General features: G+C 42.9%; 1 protein-coding gene across 1 annotated transcript in view; it reads right to left on the bottom strand.

The window, feature by feature from the left end:
- ly75 (lymphocyte antigen 75) overlaps positions 1 to 20,199 on the bottom strand; it is a 30,591-nt gene extending 10,392 nt beyond the window's left edge. The window contains exons 1-24 of the mRNA XM_080772240.1: positions 19,765 to 20,199; positions 18,716 to 19,096; positions 17,707 to 17,877; positions 16,512 to 16,670; positions 15,600 to 15,722; positions 13,644 to 13,784; positions 11,302 to 11,505; positions 10,208 to 10,365; positions 8,671 to 8,772; positions 8,307 to 8,395; positions 7,591 to 7,760; positions 7,270 to 7,469; positions 6,474 to 6,616; positions 6,143 to 6,221; positions 5,589 to 5,660; positions 5,201 to 5,327; positions 5,042 to 5,077; positions 4,064 to 4,233; positions 3,774 to 3,844; positions 3,331 to 3,407; positions 3,061 to 3,197; positions 2,317 to 2,425; positions 1,972 to 2,132; positions 1,355 to 1,484 (exon numbers count right to left, since the gene is read on the bottom strand). Coding sequence (XP_080628366.1) covers positions 1,355 to 1,484; positions 1,972 to 2,132; positions 2,317 to 2,425; positions 3,061 to 3,197; positions 3,331 to 3,407; positions 3,774 to 3,844; positions 4,064 to 4,233; positions 5,042 to 5,077; positions 5,201 to 5,327; positions 5,589 to 5,660; positions 6,143 to 6,221; positions 6,474 to 6,616; positions 7,270 to 7,469; positions 7,591 to 7,760; positions 8,307 to 8,395; positions 8,671 to 8,772; positions 10,208 to 10,365; positions 11,302 to 11,505; positions 13,644 to 13,784; positions 15,600 to 15,722; positions 16,512 to 16,670; positions 17,707 to 17,877; positions 18,716 to 19,096; positions 19,765 to 19,852 — 3,298 coding nt within the window. The 5' untranslated portion in view covers positions 19,853 to 20,199. The remainder of the gene's footprint in view (positions 1 to 1,354; positions 1,485 to 1,971; positions 2,133 to 2,316; positions 2,426 to 3,060; positions 3,198 to 3,330; positions 3,408 to 3,773; positions 3,845 to 4,063; positions 4,234 to 5,041; positions 5,078 to 5,200; positions 5,328 to 5,588; positions 5,661 to 6,142; positions 6,222 to 6,473; positions 6,617 to 7,269; positions 7,470 to 7,590; positions 7,761 to 8,306; positions 8,396 to 8,670; positions 8,773 to 10,207; positions 10,366 to 11,301; positions 11,506 to 13,643; positions 13,785 to 15,599; positions 15,723 to 16,511; positions 16,671 to 17,706; positions 17,878 to 18,715; positions 19,097 to 19,764) is intronic.
- Between the last annotated feature and the right edge of the window lie 58 nt (positions 20,200 to 20,257).

Below are 20,257 nucleotides of genomic sequence, written 5' to 3'. Positions count from 1 at the left end.
CTCCGCTGTGTTATTGTAATGTAATACATTATATCATCATAGGGGTAGGGAGTGCTCCGCTGTGTTCATTGTAATGTAATACATTATATCATCATAGGGGTAGGGAGCGCTCCGCTGTGTTATTGTAATGTAATACATTATATCATCATAGGGGTAGGGAGCGCTCCGCTGTGTTATTGTAATGTAATACATTATATCATCATAGGGGTAGGGAGCGCTCCGCTGTGTTATTGTAATGTAATACGTTATATCATCATAGGGGTAGGGAGCGCTCCGCTGTGTTCATTGTAATGTAATACGTTATATCATCATAGGGGTAGGGAGCGCTCCGCTGTGTTCATTGTAATGTAATACATTATATCATCATAGGGGTAGGGAGCGCTCCGCTGTGTTCATTGTAATGTAATACATTATATCATCATAGGGGTAGGGAGTGCTCCGCTGTGTTCATTGTAAGTGGGACGAGGATTTACTATTCTGTGCCTATCGGGCCGCAACTCGGACAGGGCGGAGTCGGTTCAAGACGGCGCCGCTCTGTCGCGGTCTAATACTATAGGGAGAAAGTCCCTCCCTTCGTGGGGCAGAAAACTGTGTTGCGTACAATGGAGTTAGCTGGTTTTGTCCCGAAGCCCCTTTGATACTTTTCATTGTTTCAATATTTCTTTAACCAACACACAGACGTAAAGGATGTTCAATAGCATTAATTTATGAAGGGGGAAACAGAAAAATTCAAATTGAGTTAGCTGGTTTCTGCCGGACACGAATAGTGTTTTTATAGTGTAGTGCCAATCCACAAGCTCACGATGTGTCAATAAATATTTTAAGATGGGGGTCGTTGGCCAAATACACAATTTTGCCAATCTAAAATGCCAATTTGGAATAGGGTTACATTATTGTACATGCTGTAGTGATGTACCTGCATAGGGGGCATAGGGTTACATGTTGCTGCTCATTGTACCTGCATAGTGCTGGCATAGGGTTACATGTTGCTGCTCATTGTACCTGCATAGTGCTGGCATAGGGTTACATGTTGCTGCTCATTGTACCTGCATAGTGCTGGCATAGGGTTACATGTTGCTGCTCATTGTACCTGCATAGTGCTGGCATAGGGTTACATGTTGCTGCTCATTGTACCTGCATAGTGCTGGCATAGGGTTACATGTTGCTGCTCATTGTACCTGCATAGTGCTGGCATAGGGTTACATGTTGCTGCTCATTGTACCTGCATAGTGCTGGCATAGGGTTACATGTTGCTGCTCATTGTACCTGCATAGTGCTGGCATAGGGTTACATGTTGCTGCTCATTGTACCTGCATAGTGCTGGCATAGGGTTACATGTTGCTGCTCATTGTACCTGCATAGTGCTGGCATAGGGTTACATGTTGCTGCTCATTGCAGGTGCTGAAATCCCAGGTGCCCATCATGGAAGAGCTGGGATTGTTCATCATGAACACACAGAGCTGCATGTCATCTGGATGCAATGACTGCACACGCACGCACGCACGCGCACACACGCACACACACACACACACACACACACACACACACACACACACACTTTATTCAACAAGCTAATGCGTTTAATCATAGCTTTAACTAATGGTGTAGAGAGGAAAATCAACCACTTAGCCCCCCAAAAATATGCAATTTTGTGAATTCATTTCATTTGAGTTAACCCCTTCAAGGTTTGAAGAATACAAACAAACTCTTAACAACTCTTAATAGCTGTGATAATGAGTTGTTGGGCATTCCAGGTGTAGTCAAACTGGGTTGACAATGATATTATGCCACCAAATGGTCAAACTGTGGTCTCTGTGGTGTGTGTTAAAACCCTATATACACTTCACTGACCGGGCTCCCCCAGGGATCGAAATGTGGTTCCTCACCTTTTCCCCTCTACACCAAATCTCTGCACCAAAAATAGCCCATCTGCAAGCTCACAGTGCGTCACAGAGCCAGAATAGAACTTACAGTGACAGGCACGCGCCTGAGCATGCCGTGAATGAGAGGGTTGAAGTTGTCATAGGAGACTGCGGTTTCATCAGCCCACTCTGCGTTGTCAGGTTTTAAATTCAAGCCAATCCAAAACCTTTGGATATCTGGCATTTTCGGCAGCAGGGTGGTGACAAAGTCTTGAACACACAGACAGAACAGCTTATGGAGTGTTTACATATAGCATGTTAACCAACTGTATTCGCCACTAACCTGTGCTGCTGGAAATAAGAATATTTCGGTGAGCTTGGTGAGATCTACTAAGCATGTGGTGAGTATAGTTGTACAGTTCAATCAGGGCTATAGTTGTGAACATATCCTTACCTTGTTCAACCTGGTCAGATATGGTGACTAGAGTCCCTCCCAGGGACTTGCATTCCTCCATGGCGGATGGGTATGGCACAAATAGAATGGGATTCAGTAATGTGTAGCACTGAAAAGGACACAATTGTGAATGTTTACATCTACTCATTAATCCAGATCATTATTCATTCTTTGGTTTCTGTAATTTCTGTTAGTGTTTGGGAATGTTAATTCAAAAACAACAACTCCACTGACTAAATTGTCTATTTTATGAGATTAATCAAGATTAATAATGAAAAATATGAACCTTGCTAGTCTTCATTTTCTATCAAGACATTAAGAGTTTTAGTGCAACGTTCACCATGTCCAATTTGCCTTATATTCTTTAGGTTGTGACTACTGCACATGCCTACATTGCAATGTTGTTACTGAAGCGATAGATTGTTCAGCCATACCATACACGAGGGGGAAGAAAATAAAACATTTTGGCCGGTGGAGGATGATATCCAATTTTGGGCGGGAACCCCTTTTGGTGTTAGCATGATGTTATGCTTTAGCTATTGAAAAATAGCTCATAGCGGGCCACCGAGTGGCGTGCTACGAGCTTGTAGGTCTGCTATTTTTGAAAAATCGAAGAAGAAGAACGACTGACATTGAAACGTAGCTTTTTCAGAAAACCGTCAGGATGTAGAAGACATTTTTTTAAATGGATTAAACACCGGCCCTAGCACGTAATGACCAGCAGGTGGTGTTGTAGAGTCAGACCTTATCCCTGAAGACCAAGGAGCCGTTTACACAGGGCTGGCCTACAGGGTGAGGCTCCAAGGGGTCTATCTCCACCGATGTTATGTTGTCTCTCTCACACACGAATGGCAGTTGATGTTGACAACTGAACACATACTCTGCAAGTAGAGAACATGGGGTTCGTTAAGAGGCTATACATACACAACATAGTTTCTGCTCTCATGCTCTGTGAGAATTAAAACAGTACCGTGTGTACAGTATAATACTAATGGCAGTGTAATGTCTATTCACCTGGGTAGAGGTTTTCTGGACTGATAGAGGTGCATCTGCCCAAAAACATTGGTTGATAGTACCTCGACTGGGTGAACCTGAGATACAAAGCACAAACACAAACACAAACACATTTGTATACACATTTTGTGTGTGTGTGTGTGTGTGTGTGTGTATATATATATAAAGAGGTATATTTATTTGCATTCCTTCACCTTTACATCCCTACTTGATACATAATGTATATACTGTTCTTAAAAATCACACTCACGCTCTTATCATCATACATTATCATACATCACATTCCGTGCTCAACCAATCAGCTAAGCACATTCCGTGCTCATACAGACGTAGACACACAAAGCTATGCATAGGAGGGCTTCAAAAGTGTGTGTGTGTGTGTGTGTGTGTGTGTGTGTGTGTGTGCATGCGTGCGTGCGTGCATAATGGAGTATGTGTATTACGTCACGGGGAAGAGACGTCCAGGCTGTGTCATGTCGGCCCACCAGTTCTGCTTGGGAGTATCACGAGACACCTGTTCAATAACAACACGTCTCAGCTCAGCATAGATGGTTTGTGTAAAACATAACAAAGAACATTTGGCAGAGGCTTATATACACAGAGTGAGACAGTGCACACACTGAATACTGTCTTTACATCCATAAGCAAAACACTCACAGGCAAGAAACAGCCACAGCCAATGGCCAAAAATTGGCTAACACCAGCAAGCCGAGCATTCCACACATTTGTTTACCTTTGCTATGTATTCGTGGATCTGCCTGGCAGCGGTGAAGCTGGGCGGTGCAGCCAGCTTGCTACCATTGTGACCGCAATACATTTTGGCCTCCTCGAACGTCAGCTTTGGCTCCGACACAAACCAAAACTCATGACCGTCCATGAATATAGACGTCTCATGTTGCCCACCTGAAATTTAGGTGTGAGATATTTACTATCGACTTGAGTATTGACAAAGTGATGAACAACAGCAGCAGTAGGTGTCATGTTACATTTATCACAAACTATAGACTATAGCTTCAAAACTGCAGAACACATGGTTTAGACCAGTGGCGCTCAACATGGGGTTCAGGGGACGTCTAGGGGTCCTTGAGGGCGTTCCACGGGTCCCCAGATAAATTACTGAGAGTTAGGAAATAATAGTTCCCTAGGAACGCTCATCTATCTTTAATGTCTCTGTACGTACATGTGTACAACTGTAATCCACGTAACTCATAAACCATTTGCTACACCGACTTCCAAATCGACATACGTGTTCCACACCACCACAGGGAGTGCAGTGCCCGGTGTCGACTTGAGTCTGTTGGATAGCGATAGGCTGGTTCTGGACAGAACCAGCACAAAAGCCTCTGCCAGGGCTCTGGACCTGATCACCGCTATATCTATATGGAGCTGGCCTGACACACATCACAACACTTTATATTTTGGCATGCCTGACACTCCATATACAGTATATGGGCATAAAAGGGACGAAGACAGATGGGTACTCTGAAATGGGTACAACAGGTATTGCATAGCCGGGTGGGGCATGGATCTCCAACTTCCATCGTTACCGACTCGGTGCTCTACAGCCGGGCACTGGTCTAGTTTACATTAACGATTTTAGAGGATTTTACAGTGTAGATTGGGGTCCAATAGATATAAAACATATCAAATGAGGGATATGAAAATGGATATGAATATACATCATCATTATCATCAACATAAGGATGCTTACCAGGAATGTACCAGTCTGGGTTATTGGGTTTCTTTCCTGTTGAATAACAATCATTTAATTAATTAATTTCACATAGCTGAAGTAATCAAATGAATGTGGAGGTGGCGTAAATTAATGATATGCACTACTGGCGTTTGTGGCGTGTGCCATCGGTCTTACCCCGGGGGATCTGACAGGCAAACTCTAGTTTGGCATCACAGTGGAAAGGTTTGGCGTAGAACGGCCTGGGAGCCTGCAAGTCGTGGAGCAGGAACACAAACAAGTGCTTCAAGCTGGTCTTCATCGTCTAATGATGTAATGAGCACGGAGATGATTTGAGTCAAAACCAGGTGAATACACATTTGTGTTATGTCGACAAAATAAAATAAATCATGAACCCTAACAGAAGCCCTGGTGAATATTATATCAGTGCCAGTGATTATCCCTTCCGTCTGCCTACCCCTGTCCTCTGTTTCAACATAATGAAACATAGAACAGCTAATGAACAGGAACCTGCAGACAGGAACTTACTAGCACAGATGAGGTTAATTATAGCATGTAAGCTCACCTTATATGCAGCACAGCCCCGGTTGTATGCATCATCCTCATGGAAATCTTGTTGAAAAATACTCATGGACACCTGTTGTGGAGGCATAAAAGAACCAAGGTGCAATGATTAGGGGTGGAACGATTCACTTACCTCCCGATTCGATACGATCTCGATACCTAGGGTGCCGATTCTTAATTATATTGCGATTCTGCCATTCGATATTAAGATTTCTTGTGAGTTATTTAGCTTTTTTTTAATAATACTGAAACATTTTAAAACAATTATGAACAATATAAACAATGAAAAGTTGAATCATAGTCTTCAATGCAGCCAGATAACGACAGTCAGTCTTTCTGACGTGAGAAAAACTTTAACATTGTGGCATTTGAAAATCGCGATGTTCGAGTGAATCAATTTCCCCCCACCCCTAGCTGAACTGGTTGAACTGAATCATTGTTCAGTTAAACCAGGTCTTCATGCATTATATCAAAAGAGTTCAACTTGAAGGGTTCAATGAGGACTTGAAGTAGCACAGAGCTTAAAAGGTGTGCGTTTCTTCGTCTTGTACTCACTGGTCTGCCATCACTCCACGCCCAGGAGCGGTCTGCAGGGTTCCTCCTGTTTAGTCCCACCCAGAAGAAACGGTCATTGCTGTAGAAACAACACGAGAAAATCACTATATCATTTTAGTGACAGCTCTATCTCCACATTGTAATCTACAAAAAACTGTGAAGTAATACCTTGCCAAATTTCTATATGCACAATACCATGTGGAAAAACTGTTCACAGAGGCTGTGTACAGTTTTAGCAAGCAAACAGCCAAATCTTTAGCAAGCCAACAGCCGCAAACTGTAATAGTTATTTTGCAAGAGGAGCCAATGGTTTTCTTGACCGTGTGTGTACCTAATGGTGTCTCTTATGACATAGTTCAGCGCTCTCATCTCCTCCTCCTTTGTGAAGCTGGGCAGGTCTGCCCCTAAAGCCAGGCAGAACCTCTCCGCTTCTTCCCAGGAGCGCTTCCGACTCAGTCTCTCCTCATGGAAGACCTAACATGCATCAAAAAGCATCCCAAGGAAACCCATGAAAACCCTCATAGTGGCACTATGGGCCCTATTTTCGTCAGTGCCTTACCCCTTATCTTGAAACTTTTTTGGAAAACTATTTTGAAAAACATAAAAGAAATGTTCAACTAGCCAATCTACATCGACATGTTGTGAGCTTGAAGATCGTCTATTTGAACTATTCCAAAATGCTTTTCACAATAGTAAAAAAACAAACAGACAGACAGACAGACATCTTCTTTTTCTCTTTCTTTTTTTTACAAATGTAAACTTAAGACTTTATGCCATTTGTTGTTCCAATGTACCATACTGGCTCGGCTGCCAGTGAGGAGCCTTGGGAGGACATAGGCTAGCGCCTCCATCCAATGGGAGGAGGATGACAGGTGGCATCCCAGCCTGTAGGACAAACACCCTCTCCACAACCCCAATCTAACTCAAATTCAAATCCTAACCTAGCCTTGAACCAAAGTCCTAATCATAAAACTGCCTTTTGCAAAGTTTGTACAGTACAAGTACACACACACACACACACACACACACACACACACACACACACACACACACACACACACACACACACACACACACACACACACACACACACACACACACACACACACACACACACACACACACACCTTGTAGCAGTATTTGATGTTAGGTCTGGATATCCATCCATCAGGGCACTCTGTGGTGGGGTCAGGCTCTGGTTCTAGGGGTGGTGGAGGAGCGATGTCTATTTTACAAATGGTGCCAGCTTTGAACAGGCTGCAATTCTTCACCTCCCACATGCCCAGGGGTTTGGCTGTGGACATCACCACACAGCCCCCATGATGACCTAAAATGTACAATAAATAATTACAGTCTGCTACGATTCTATTTCCAGCAATCACGTACCTCGTACTGCAGAATACTGTAGGTGCAGTTATTTTAGGCACTATGGTGGAGTGGATACTAACTTGGTTCAAACCATCCCCAGTGGGTGTACTCCACTTGGCCGTCGGTGCCGTCCTGGCTCACCCACTGGAACTCCCCTGTGTTTTTAATGTCCTGGAGGCCGATCCAGAAATACTGCGTCTCCGTCCCAATGTGATCCAAGAGTAGACGGCTGATGAAAGCCTGCTCGAACCTGGCAAGAACAAGGAAACACGTTTACAACTTGGGCATTTACTGTAGCCGACACTCCAGAGACACTGAAGTGCAAGACTGGATTAGCAGAGCAAAGGTCCTTTCAGACAGGGAGCGAGTGACGCAGGCGTTGTCGCCAGGTCTGCTCATGAGGGGCGCGGGACACGTAGCGTGAAAAACAAAAAGCTCACCACAATCCAGGTCTAGTCGCCCGCGGGTGTGTGCACAAAACGAGCACGCGCCCGTGAAAATACGCTTGCGTAATCGCCCCTCAACAACTCTGCGCGTCCAAAATAAACACACGCCTCTCACTGAAAATGAATTACTAGGCGCGTCAGTCGCTCCCTGCCTGAACAGGCCTTAAGTATGAACTGCAGGCAATCAACAACAAGGTCACATAAGTATACTTTACTTATGTGAGTGAGTAGAAAATGCAAACAACTATAGAAAACAAAAATGGCAATTTAATTGGACAATACAAAAAATCTATTATAAAAATTAATACGCAAGTATGTCAGTGTTGTGTAACCATTTATCAAACATCTACCCGTTTCTTATGGTGATGTTACAGTGTTCTTTGTAGGACACTTCCTTGGGGTTAAGTTGGTAGCATGAATTGCCATGTCTTCTCCAGTCCTGAAATAAGGAAACAGAAAGAAGAAATCAAGAGACTGGAACGGAATCTTGGATTCTGAGCGATCAAATCTAGACAGATATTGTGGGTTTCCCTTGTCAATTGTAGTTGGCAGTAGGCCTTGTCACATATGTATTAAATATGAAATTGTTAATCTCATTATCATTATTTACATAACAATTATGTGACAATTAATTGTAAACCAATATTTCATGTTGGTGAAAGAGCCCTAGAAAACATAAATGTAATATCAGGTCAGGTGGATGATGACACTCACCCCCACAGATGGGCACCCTGTCACTGACTCCCTGACCTCGCCTTTCTTCTGACACAGGAAAGGTAGTTCCAGAGTGCAATTCCCTGTCCTCCAACCATGAGCCTTGGGACAGCACAATCAACAGACAAACTCATGATGCAGAAATATAAACAGAATTTGGGTTGCACGCACGCACGCACACGCACACGCACACGGACACACTAGGGATGTGCGCAACAAATTATTTCACTGAGGGTTAAATGTTTTGTAACCAAGTAAAAAAATGAAAGATCAGAAAATAGCCAATACAGAGTACATCTCAATCTACTGTATAAGGCAAAACATGATCTCAATTATTGTGACACTTAATATAATATAAAACTAACCACAAAACAAATGTTACACTACAGAAAAGTAGTGACTTTTGCAGGCATGTTTTATGGTTATTCTAGATAAATGTATGTAAAGAAATCCAGTTGATTCACCTAAATGGTTTAATTTCAGATTTCAACAAAATGGTTGGTTTGCTTTACTGAATGACAAGTATGCAAGTATTTTTTCCCTTAACCTTTCCTGCGAGGCAGTCACCACAATAAGATTCTGAATGCTGCAGTTCTGCCTTAACCAATTTAAACATTATTTTATACTTTGGCTATTCAGGTTAAAGTAAGTCAGGGAAATAAGATTCCTTGAAACAATGTACCTGATTCACAACACTGGTCGTAAATAACGTGCAAAAATAACGTGTGTATATACGTGTGTGTGTGTGTGTGTGTGTGTGTGTGTGTGCGCACGTGCTGACAAATGTTGGGCACGAGGTTTGGGACAATTTATTGATTCACCATGAAGACTAACATTAAAAGAGAATTCCATGCTAGAAGGCTTTCTTACATTTATTTGTAGTTTTTACATCCCCACGAAAAGGTGTTATTTTGTTCAAAAGTGCATTATTGGCTATTTCCCCTACCATAAGCCCTCAATGGGGGTTGGGTTTTTGTGCTAATTCGCTTATTTCCATCAAAATAAGTAGTAAAGTGTGCCGCTTGGGATATTATTTAAATTATGAAGAGAGGATATATACAAAAAAAAAATTGAGCGATGGAAATAAGCGAATTAGCACAACACCCAACAGCCCCATTCAATTCAATGCAATTCTTTGAGGGCTTATGGTAGGGGAAATAGCCAATAATGCACTTTTGCACAAAATAACACCTGGACCTCTTTGGTGGAGACGTAACAACTACAAATAAAAGGTAAGAAAGCCTTCTAGCATGGAATTCTGGTAAGTCAGCCTCAGAGATGACTTGAGAGAGTAGACCGCCCACAAAATGAACAGACAGAAAAACACTCATGAATCCGACACCTAACGTAGGAATGGTCGGAAACACTGTTACGATGAAAATATGATGGTAAATTGGCTTGTGTATCGGGCCCAATGTCTTTTCACAGGATAAAAGCACATTCTGAAATACAATTATTATGGTAATAAAGAACTACCGTAGGCTAGCACTAACTAGGGCAGCAGCATTTAATAGACTGGTCAACTAGCTGCACACACCTGTCCAGAGTAGAAGACACAGCAGGGATCCTGAGTGGGTTGAAGGGGTTGGTTTTGGCCCCAGTAGGTGAAGGTGACCGGTGCCTGGTCCACCCATTTGAAGACAGTGGAGTTCATGTCTGTTCCTCGTAAACCGATCCACACATCCAGTGGGCCATCTGATTGGACACAACACACATGAGCAGTTGATTTTAAAATATTTTTTTATGTAATCGTACATCTCACTATGAAACCAGGTCCATTTTCATGCATTCACTGTAAGTGAAAGGGAACGCGAGCAGCGACGTCTCAATTCATGAGTTAACAGTCATTTAACAGCTGCTTTTATCCAGAGTGACTTACAAAGTTCAAGATTAAGACTAAGTAAGTAGCATGAACCCTAGTCAGAAAACAGCAGGGAAAGTGGTCAGTAAATAGAAAGTGCTAAAAGGTTACTAGGATACAGAGCAAACATCAAACCTATCCACCAGGGTTCTTCAACAGGACCCCTAGGGGGTCCTCAGAGTTACTACAGGGGGTCCGCCAAACCCTTGTAGCTTGTAGATGGGCTTTTTTCGGAGAGTCGGTTTAGAGGGAAAAAGAGCAGACCAAGTACAGAGCCCACGATCAAGTTGACTAAATACTCAAAGCTGGACATAGTTGGGGCTAGCGCCCCTCAAAAAAGCAACAATTCCACGGCTTGAGAGCCAGGAGAGAAGAGTTGTCCAATCTGGTGCACTGTCCACTTTATTGTCAGCTAATAGGTGTCCTGCCCGACACCATGGTCTAAATGTCTTAATGCACGAGCAGGGAGACCACCAACAAACAACGTTGATGTGATATTGTTATAATTATTAATGCACGAGCAGGGAGCCCACCAAAAAACAACGTTGATGTGATATTGTTATAATTAAAGGGTTAGTTCAGATTCTTGGACTTAAAGCGCAGCGGCAGCACAAAAACATAGTTCCATGTGACAGAGGGGTCAAAGTTGAACGAAACTTGCTCTATATGGTAGAAACATGCTCTAAAATGCTGATTAGCTAAAGTATTGTTTTATTCATTGAAATATTGTATAGCTTCAACTGAACGATGATGCACAGTAATACATCTACCTGCATGGAATTTAGTACTGATCATCTCCTTGGTATCAAAGGAGTGTAAACTGGCCAGAGAGGCTCCGTCTCCTCCCTCCACAGATCCACAACTCGACTGAGCATCCATAAACCCCTGGGGTGCATCCTTCACCAACTTGTAGCACCAGCCGTTCCATGGGATCCAGTCCTTGTCACACACTGTTTCCTTGTAAAGGGAAGTATCTACACATGAGGGGGGGGGGGGGGGGAGAGAGAGAGAGAGAGAGATAGAGAGAGAGAGAGAGAGAGACTTGTTTACAATAGGGGTCCACCATGTTCAAATCGTCATAACATTTAGAGACGTACAAATATACACTTCTATATAGCCAAAAACAGGAAATCATCATAAAAAGGGGGAAAAACAAATATAGTGAGGGGGAAAAGGGGTGGGTGGGGGATTTCGATTTTACGGGGGCCAGTTTCGAATTGCAGCCGTCCGTAGGTGCCTATTGAGAGCGGTTTTGAAGGAGTCAAGGGCAGAGAGAGAGAGAGAGAGAGAGAGAGAGAGAGAGAGAGAGAGAAAGTGGTTGTTGCTTAAATAATAAAATAAGAGGAATATAATTCTAGCTTGAAATCGCCACTAATTATGTCATTGGCAGGTACAACTATACACAGGCTGCCTACATCATACCGCTAATGCAGAGAGAGAACCAATATACTGTATGGATACTTGAAAAAGGGTTGAGTGTTCCTTTACATTGGTTTTGAAGAGAGGATGGATGGTAAAATAACAAGATGAAGATTTTGGTTGTATTATTAAAGGGATTGTGACATAAAGTTTTTGTACCCACACAATCTGAACTGTCAACATTCAGTACTGTGGTCTGGGATCAAACAAGTGCTCTGATTTGAAAATTAATGTCATGAAACATTTAACTTGCTAACCCATTAACCACTTAAAGCCTCAGCATCCGTATTCTGGGGAAAGAATAGTAGTTAAAAGTAGGGGTGCAACGGTTCAGTTACACCTCGGTTCGGTTCGTACTTCGGTATGGGGGCCACGGTTTCGGTTCGGTTTCGGTACAGTAAAAAAAAAAAATCACACCTGTGTGAAGTGAGTGCAACTCTGTGTGGGGGTTTCCGGGGGGGGGGGGGGGGGGGGGGGCAGGAACGCGCCCAGGGTGCCGGGCCGGTTCCGAACTGCCGCCCCGTGTCCGAAACGGTTGAGAAATGACAGAGTTACTGTGTGCCGGTCCCTCTACTGTACCCTCTACTGTACCTTACTGGCACACACGAAATCATCATATACAGTTAATATGGGCATGTGTTTGTGTGTGTGTGTTAGGTTGCACACAGGTGGTGAAAAACAACCATGCTGTTTTCATGCTCATACCCAGCCAGCCAGCCAGCCAGCCAGGCAGGCACCCACACACATAAGTCCAAGGGACTGGCTTGCACCACTCAAAAAGTTTATTTTTAGCATTATCTTTTATTCTTTTTTTAGCATATATTATTTTATTAGACATTTCTGCCTTTTCATTATTTAAAGGGGGGAAAAAACCTTATATTGCTATTTTAATGTGCCTCATCATTATGTTCAAGGGAAAAACAATGCACCTATGCGCTCACACGTGGTGCACTGCAGACTCGCAGCACATGCAGGGAGGATTCACAGCAGAGTGCCGTGTCGTACAGAAACATTTACAAAAGTTTACAATAAAGATCTCTGCATGAGATATTATGCTTATATTATTAGAAGAAGGGTTTCTATCTACAGTCATGGATTGGACATAGAGTATTTTGTTGGGACTTTTCAGACGGAATATTATTCTCCTGCTCCGGGTGGACAGAGCAACAACAACGAGTTGTTTTTGCTCTCTCTCTCCCTTTTTAGCACTCAAACAGCGAGTGCAGATGCAGAAGCAGATCTGAACAAGACGGTGCTTAGAAGCCTGTTGATTCGAGGTTACTCCGCTGTGTGTGTCTCTGTGTATGACGATCAATAATTATTCCACCGAGTGGTCTTTGCGAGGGCTGGATTCTCCTCATCATGCCGTCTCTCTCTCTCTCTCTCTCTCTCTCTCTCTCTCTCTGTGTGTGTGTGTGTGTGTGTGTGTAGGGGGTGGGCCGACAGAGTGCTACACTTCTGTGACCGAAAGAGTGCTAGACTTCTTAGTAGGACGGTGTGTGACCGATAGAGTGCTAGACTTCTAAGTAGGACGGTGTGTGACCGAGAAATACATTCTTCGCAGCTGTAAGAAATGAATTAATGCAAACCGAAAAAGCGCGGTTCATTAGAGCGCATTGAACCGTGTATGCTGAACCGAACGGTTCGGTTTTCGGTTGAAAACCGCTGCACCCCTAAAAGGAAGTCAAAGTACCAGTTGTTGCTGTACGGGAGGCATTGACGCTTTTCTTGCAGATGTATGGCAGCCGTTTGTCACACGCTTCAGTCTCATATCGCTGTCCAGAGTTCAGTACGCCACAGTCTGATTCAACAAACACGGACGAGGATGGCATTCCTGTCCAACATGACACACACACACACACACACACACACACACACACAGTGAATGAGTTTGATCCGAGGTGATTAATTATTTTATTGCCATCTACGAATATAATCGTAACCCCCCCCCCCCCCCCCCCCCCCGGGACATTAATATAGTTCTGAACTTTAGTTTTTAAAGTGGGCTTGCTAGTTCAGTTTAGTTTTTATTTGAAAAGAAATTGAAGCGATGAAATAATTAACTTTTAGGAAGATCTACAAGCTCACAGTGTGTCAAGCACTATTCATGATACATTGAAGTATATAGGGCTGAGTAGACAACCAAATAATTATATATATTTTAAAGTGAAATATGTGGTTGTCTCCACACAAAAAAAGCTCAGATCAGCACTAATCTGGATGGCTAAAGTAGAGTTAGGGACAGTGTGGCTACACTGCAGTCTTAAACAGCTCACCATATTACAATAGTTAGCGTGATTCATAAAGCGTTCCATTCAGTGTCCCTAATGTGTTAGTGTGCCCAAACAAGCTCAATACTACACTGTGTCCAATCAATGGCCAGTCACAATGACCTTGTTTACAACACTGGCCTCATTGTTTCTCTGACTGACAGTGAGTCACACAGTTTACAGTACTGCACCAATAGCAGCTCTAAAATTAGCATTGCACGATTCATTGGGAAATGTTTGGCCTGCAAATCATTAGAATTATTCACATTAACAATTTGTAAACATTTGTCAAGCTTTGAAAGGAATGTTTTGCTGAAATATAATGGCAAAAAACAAGTAACAATGCTAATCCTATTTGTATGGCCATCTAGCAATCTAGGAACATACAGACAAACCCAATCATAGCACACGCCACTATGCGCATGACAACATGAAACAGAACAAACGCTGCAAACCACTCTGCAAAACCAGGAAATGCCTGGTGATGCAAGTGAAGGCAAAGTGACTCAAGATGAGTGTGAAAGTTAGAAAGTAGTTGATTGTTCACATATATCACAAATATACAGATTAACGTAAAACATGAATATCTTACTAACAAACATTGTTGTTGTGAGGCACAACTTGATTCATATTTAGCAATATTCTGCCGACAAATTTGATTAATGACACCTTTTCCAATGTAATCATTATGCCAATTGATTCCTCCCCACACACATTTCTGTGTTGTCACTGCTGTTGCATCTTACTGACTGACTACTCCTCAAGGCCAACACTCCCAGCCCCAGCCCGTATGTACAGTGACAGTTATCCCACTCCCCGCCCGGCTTCCCTCCCCGAACACGTGCCAATTGTGTTTGTGTGTAGACCCTCAACAAAGCAGTCTGCACAAGCTGTGCCGTCCTGTCTTAAGTGGATTGTTTTCCATCTGGTGGCGTATGACATAAAAGTGAGTTACAAAATGGTTTCTGAGAAGACCTTTGACTTAACCAAGACAATAATATACAACAATATCACTTCTCCCAAACAGATATGAAATACAAATAAAAATCACACCTCACAAGTGCAGAAGTATTAAAAATCACACCCGTGTGAAGTGAGGGGCGCTAATATATTAAAGTCTAACTCATGTTGATTAGGTGATGTAATGGTGATATAAAACGGTGCAAACACAAACATGAAACGCCATTAACAATAAAGAGACAATATGACGTAATGAGGCACATTATGACGTAAATGTTCCTTTCATTGTCAATGGTGTTTTAACAAACATTGAACTAAAGAGACTGGCGCCCCTCAGATTAACAAAGAAAGATGATGAAATAAGATGAAGACATACAGTATGTGTTAGCGTCACAAAACTCTGGGTCATATGCTCTCACCTGATTCCCATCGCAGGAAAGACAGGGGAGAGCCGTCTGACCACTGCCAACCCTGAGCGGTGTCCAACTGGTGAAGACCGATCCACATCCTCTCTGGCATTGTTCTGGCAAGACCTTCCACTACTGCAAAAGACAAACATCAAAATATGCCAGTTGCATAATGGTATGTGACAAGTAGAGCGAGACTAGATGAGAACAATGGAAGGCTTTTTCGGTCGAGCAAGTATAAGAAAGGGTGTAAATTAGTTTTTCTTTGGCAACTGATGATAAGTAGAACAAGTTAAAAGCTTCAGCCTTCGTCAGTATTTGATCATATTTGCATAAGATGTGTGTACATGAGCACCCTGCGGTGCAGCTCAAAGACTTCTCTACAGAATTAGCGGAAGAGGAACAGAGAAATACTGACGGCCTTCACAATAAATAATGTTCAAAATACTGCTGTGAAATCCCTTTATACAAAAGTCATCATCATAATTCATTCTTGTAAAACTTTATTCAATTCATCATCCTGTGTCTGGGAGACAATTACAGAGCAAAGACTAAAGTGAATCTGACAGAGGTAAATTTGGCTCGGCCTGTCTGGCCTGTTATTTGGTGTCATCATGTTCAAAAACAGGCAAACAAACAATGGTGCTATTTTAGTATGCACAGTGTGTACAACTGTACGTGATTGTTTTTACAACTTTTTTTGTCATCTTTGACATGCTTCTAATATTATTAATATCTACCGGGAAAGCATCTGTGTCATTTATTTATTTCATGTTGGCTATTCAAAAATAGCAGATCTGTTCTTTTTGAGTGTGTAGGATCGGCCTCATGTCTTACTGAGTAAAAACAAAACAAAAAAATAGCATAAGCACACCAATGTTTTACTGTCATTTCACACAGGATTGTAAAGGAGAACAGTCTTACAGATGGAGGATAGGTCTTCAGGGCCAGAGAGAGTGAGCAGGTCAGCCCCTTGACTGCGACATGAGTGCAAAGCCTCTTTCCAAGTCACTGCTGCACTGGGAACAAACTCGTAGCATGATTCTCCCTCGGCCGGCATAAACAGAGTCTGGCACCCATCCTCTGTGAAGGAGACAGACAGAAAGTACAATGGTAGTTTAGTTATTGCATGCATGTGCTACAGTATGTACTGTATTATGGTCTCCCATGGTTCAGCCTACATTGTAAAAAAAAAAAAAAAAAGTATTTATTGGAGTAGTTTATAGTAGTTTATTTAGGGGACCAGTATTTATTTATGGGTCAATTATTACACTTTTTAACACTGAGTGATAAACTACTTGTTGGTGCACAATGGTGTCAGGGGGTTCATGTCATTGTAATGACAGCTGATGGGAACTGACTAACCATTTCCTGTTATTAGATGAGATTTACAGTAGTGTGGCCTGTCCAGGCCTGACATGTGTCCTTGGGGGTTGCACTCCGTCCTTTGTCTCTCCTTTGACTCTGTCCATCAAAGCCCTAAATGACAAGCTAGCCAATCCTCCATACCGGTGCTTGTACAGTATGTTGGTGTGTTTTAACTGAACATCATGACTGTCATTTTTGTAATGATCATTTTGTGTTCCTCTTACTGAGCACTATTCTATAGTGTGTCATTCAATTGGGAGTATGCACTATGTTGTTAGCCTGGCACTCTTGGATAGTGATTCATGGGCTGGAACCAGGCTACTATTTTGTCATATTTTTAACAGCAGGATCAGGATGTCAGATGATCTTTATGTATTGTATTGTCTCATATGATATCGTTATAACCTCGTTAAAGATCAGATCAGGATTTCAGTGTATTCCTGGCTATAAGTCTATTTCAAAAATCACAAGTCACATGGCCTTACCGAGCCAAGAGCCTATCTCCTGATTCTGCAGCTCAAGGCAGATTAATTTACAAGTACACCCCCTGGACGTGACGCCAATACTGTATGTCACTGGGACCCCTAATCCAAACCTTTGATGCCGTGCCAAGATGGGAGGCATTTGGTCCCAATTTTATAGTCTTTGGTATGACCCGGCCCGGGGATAAAACCCTGACCTGCTAATCTCAGAGTAGAGTCCTGGCATTTCCGGCTCATATCTGATTGAAAGAAAACAAAATACAACATGCCAGGTTTTAGACAGTGGCCCCATTTTCTTTCAGTGTCATCATCCGTGGTAGCACACCAGGACAATCCAGGGGAATCGTCATCAGGGAGGCAGTGATGATGCCAGGTGCCATTGTAGAGGAACGGAAACTCACAGGGCGCTCCAGCAGAGTTCCCATTTGTTGTGTGAACAACTAGGAGGAAAGAGAGGACAGAAGTGCATGAAGCTAAATCATTCATCCATTTTAGTTTAGTTTTGTATTTTTATTTATAGGACAGTAGAGAGAGAGATAGGGAGTGACACGCAGCAAAGGTCGCCGGATCTTGATTCGAACCCGTGACATGCAGATGCCTGGAATGCTACGCCAGCGGTCCGGGCCTAGCCATTTTAGTTCTGCATGATTTGGGGGATTATTTGCCGATATCTCATTTGGCTGACCAGTTGAAGTTAGTGCACTTTGGCTTTGTACTGGGCAGTGTAGTTTTGCGTTTTGGTTTGTAACCTGAATCTTGAAATTATGCCAATTACAATTTACTAGGCATATACAGTATTTGATGGGTAATCTGTAACATCCCACATTTCATGTAGAATCAAAAACATACTACCAAGCAAGCTATATACAAAACACAAACAATATTCTTCTTGCTATTCAAAACCAGTTTGTTAAAGGGGCATAAGGAGACAATAGCAAGACATGGGTGTTGGGAAACAAAAATGCAGGCTTAACTGAATTCAGCTTTAAAAAAAAAAAAATTGAATATCACTCAATTTATAAACAAGTAGCTCTAATGCCGCAAAGGCATTAGAGCTATGGACCATCCTCATTATTATCAATAATGGGTTCCATGAAACTTATATCCAAGTGCACCTCTGAAAAGTGCACCATCATGAACATAGTCAGGTGACAGGCTTTCATTTTGACTGAGACACACTTTGAATACACTATCCTCAAAACAGAAAGATAGGTTTCAGGTTATACATTTGCAGCATTCCCCTTTAATCCATCTCTCCTGAAAAGTGCAAACACTCACCACGGTACGGCTGCTGACATATGCTGTCCTGGGTTCCATCTCTTGTCCAGGTGTCGCCTGGGTCACGTTTGGCAAGTACTCTGCCAGTGCCAACGGTTAGGCCCATCTGGTAAACGGTGTGAACAGTGCCATCTCGGCAACGCCACCACAACATGCTGTTCATCCCTTTGGTGCCACAGTCCAACAGCGACAAGGCCTTGGACTGTACCTCCAACCCCAGGCAAAGGGATGTGTTTACGTGGAAAAGCCGATGACCGGATCCCCACTTCCACCACTGAGATCCATTGCTGTTGTCACAGGACTCAAGACCCACACTGGTTGAGTCCTTTGCCACCAAACACTTGTCTGTTTCTTTGTGCCGGATGGTAAAAGCATCTATGTCTGTGAGAACAGAAAGAAAGCCATGACTGATGATGGCCCATCATCCCAAATGAGGCAGGCAATGAGAATGGTAGCATAGTGTATGAACAAGCTGAACAAGACAACATTCTAATAAGGAATGAATGATCATATGAATATTTGAGGGGAGGGGGGTGGCCTGATGCCAGCCAAAATGATTGCAGCTAAAATGTGTGTTATCGCAAAGGAAATAAAACACAACCACTGAAAATGTTGATGCTCGAAATAAAATATAAGCGAGAGAAAGATACAGATGAGACAGAGAGACAGGATGAGGGGGCGGCAGAGAGCATGGTAGAGACTAGAGTATAGCAGGACGCTACGCACGCACGCGTCGTGCTAAAAGTTAGCCTGCACTGAAAAGAGAAACTACAATAAGCAACATGAAATGTAATTGTAATGTAATTATTGTCCTATGTAGCTGCTATTAGGCTACATTGTGAAATGGCAGCAGAGTCTTGTAGTTCAACATGTCTTCACTTGTGTAGTCTTGTTGTTTACATTGTCCCCGCAGTGGTATTGACCGCTTCCAACTTATCGTTATGTTGGCCATATATGAATCAAACCTGGTCCGGCCGGGTCGAAAGGCATACATTACTGACTGATAAATAATATAACAAACTAAATAAAATCCATTGGACAAAACTCACCAGAAGTTCCAGCCAGCGCACACGTTCCTAAAATAATTCCAGTCTCCCACACAATGAAGAAACAAAGACAAAGAGTTGTTTTGGACATGTTCGACGTGTTCAAGACAGCAAAAGTGTATTTTTCGGATTCATGCAGAGTGTGGGACCTGACGTGTTTCTCCACACATATCCCGATTCCGGACCAGAAAAAATACCCCGAAAATGATCACCTTGCGCAGCTGCCTCTCTCTCTGTCCACCCAACCCAACTGTCAGTGGAGTATTCGACCTCCTGACTGTCTAGTCTGCGTCTCTGCGACGGCTGGCGGTCAACACTGAAGCGTTCCGTGACCGTGACATCATGATCATGGATGGTGACATAGCTTCCTTGGTGTGGTGACATGACATCCCGGTTTATTGTTGTTGGACCTGGGTCCTGGCCCTGGCCTGGACTTAGTGTGGACTACTACAGGCACACAAACGCGTGGTGGTTTGGTTTCCGTAAATCAAATCGA

Source organism: Protomyctophum bolini (genome assembly GCF_963924005.1).
Source record: "Protomyctophum bolini genome assembly, chromosome: 1".
NCBI classification, from domain to species: Eukaryota; Metazoa; Chordata; class Actinopteri; order Myctophiformes; family Myctophidae; genus Protomyctophum; species Protomyctophum bolini.
This window is presented reverse-complemented; position numbering and strand designations above follow the sequence as displayed.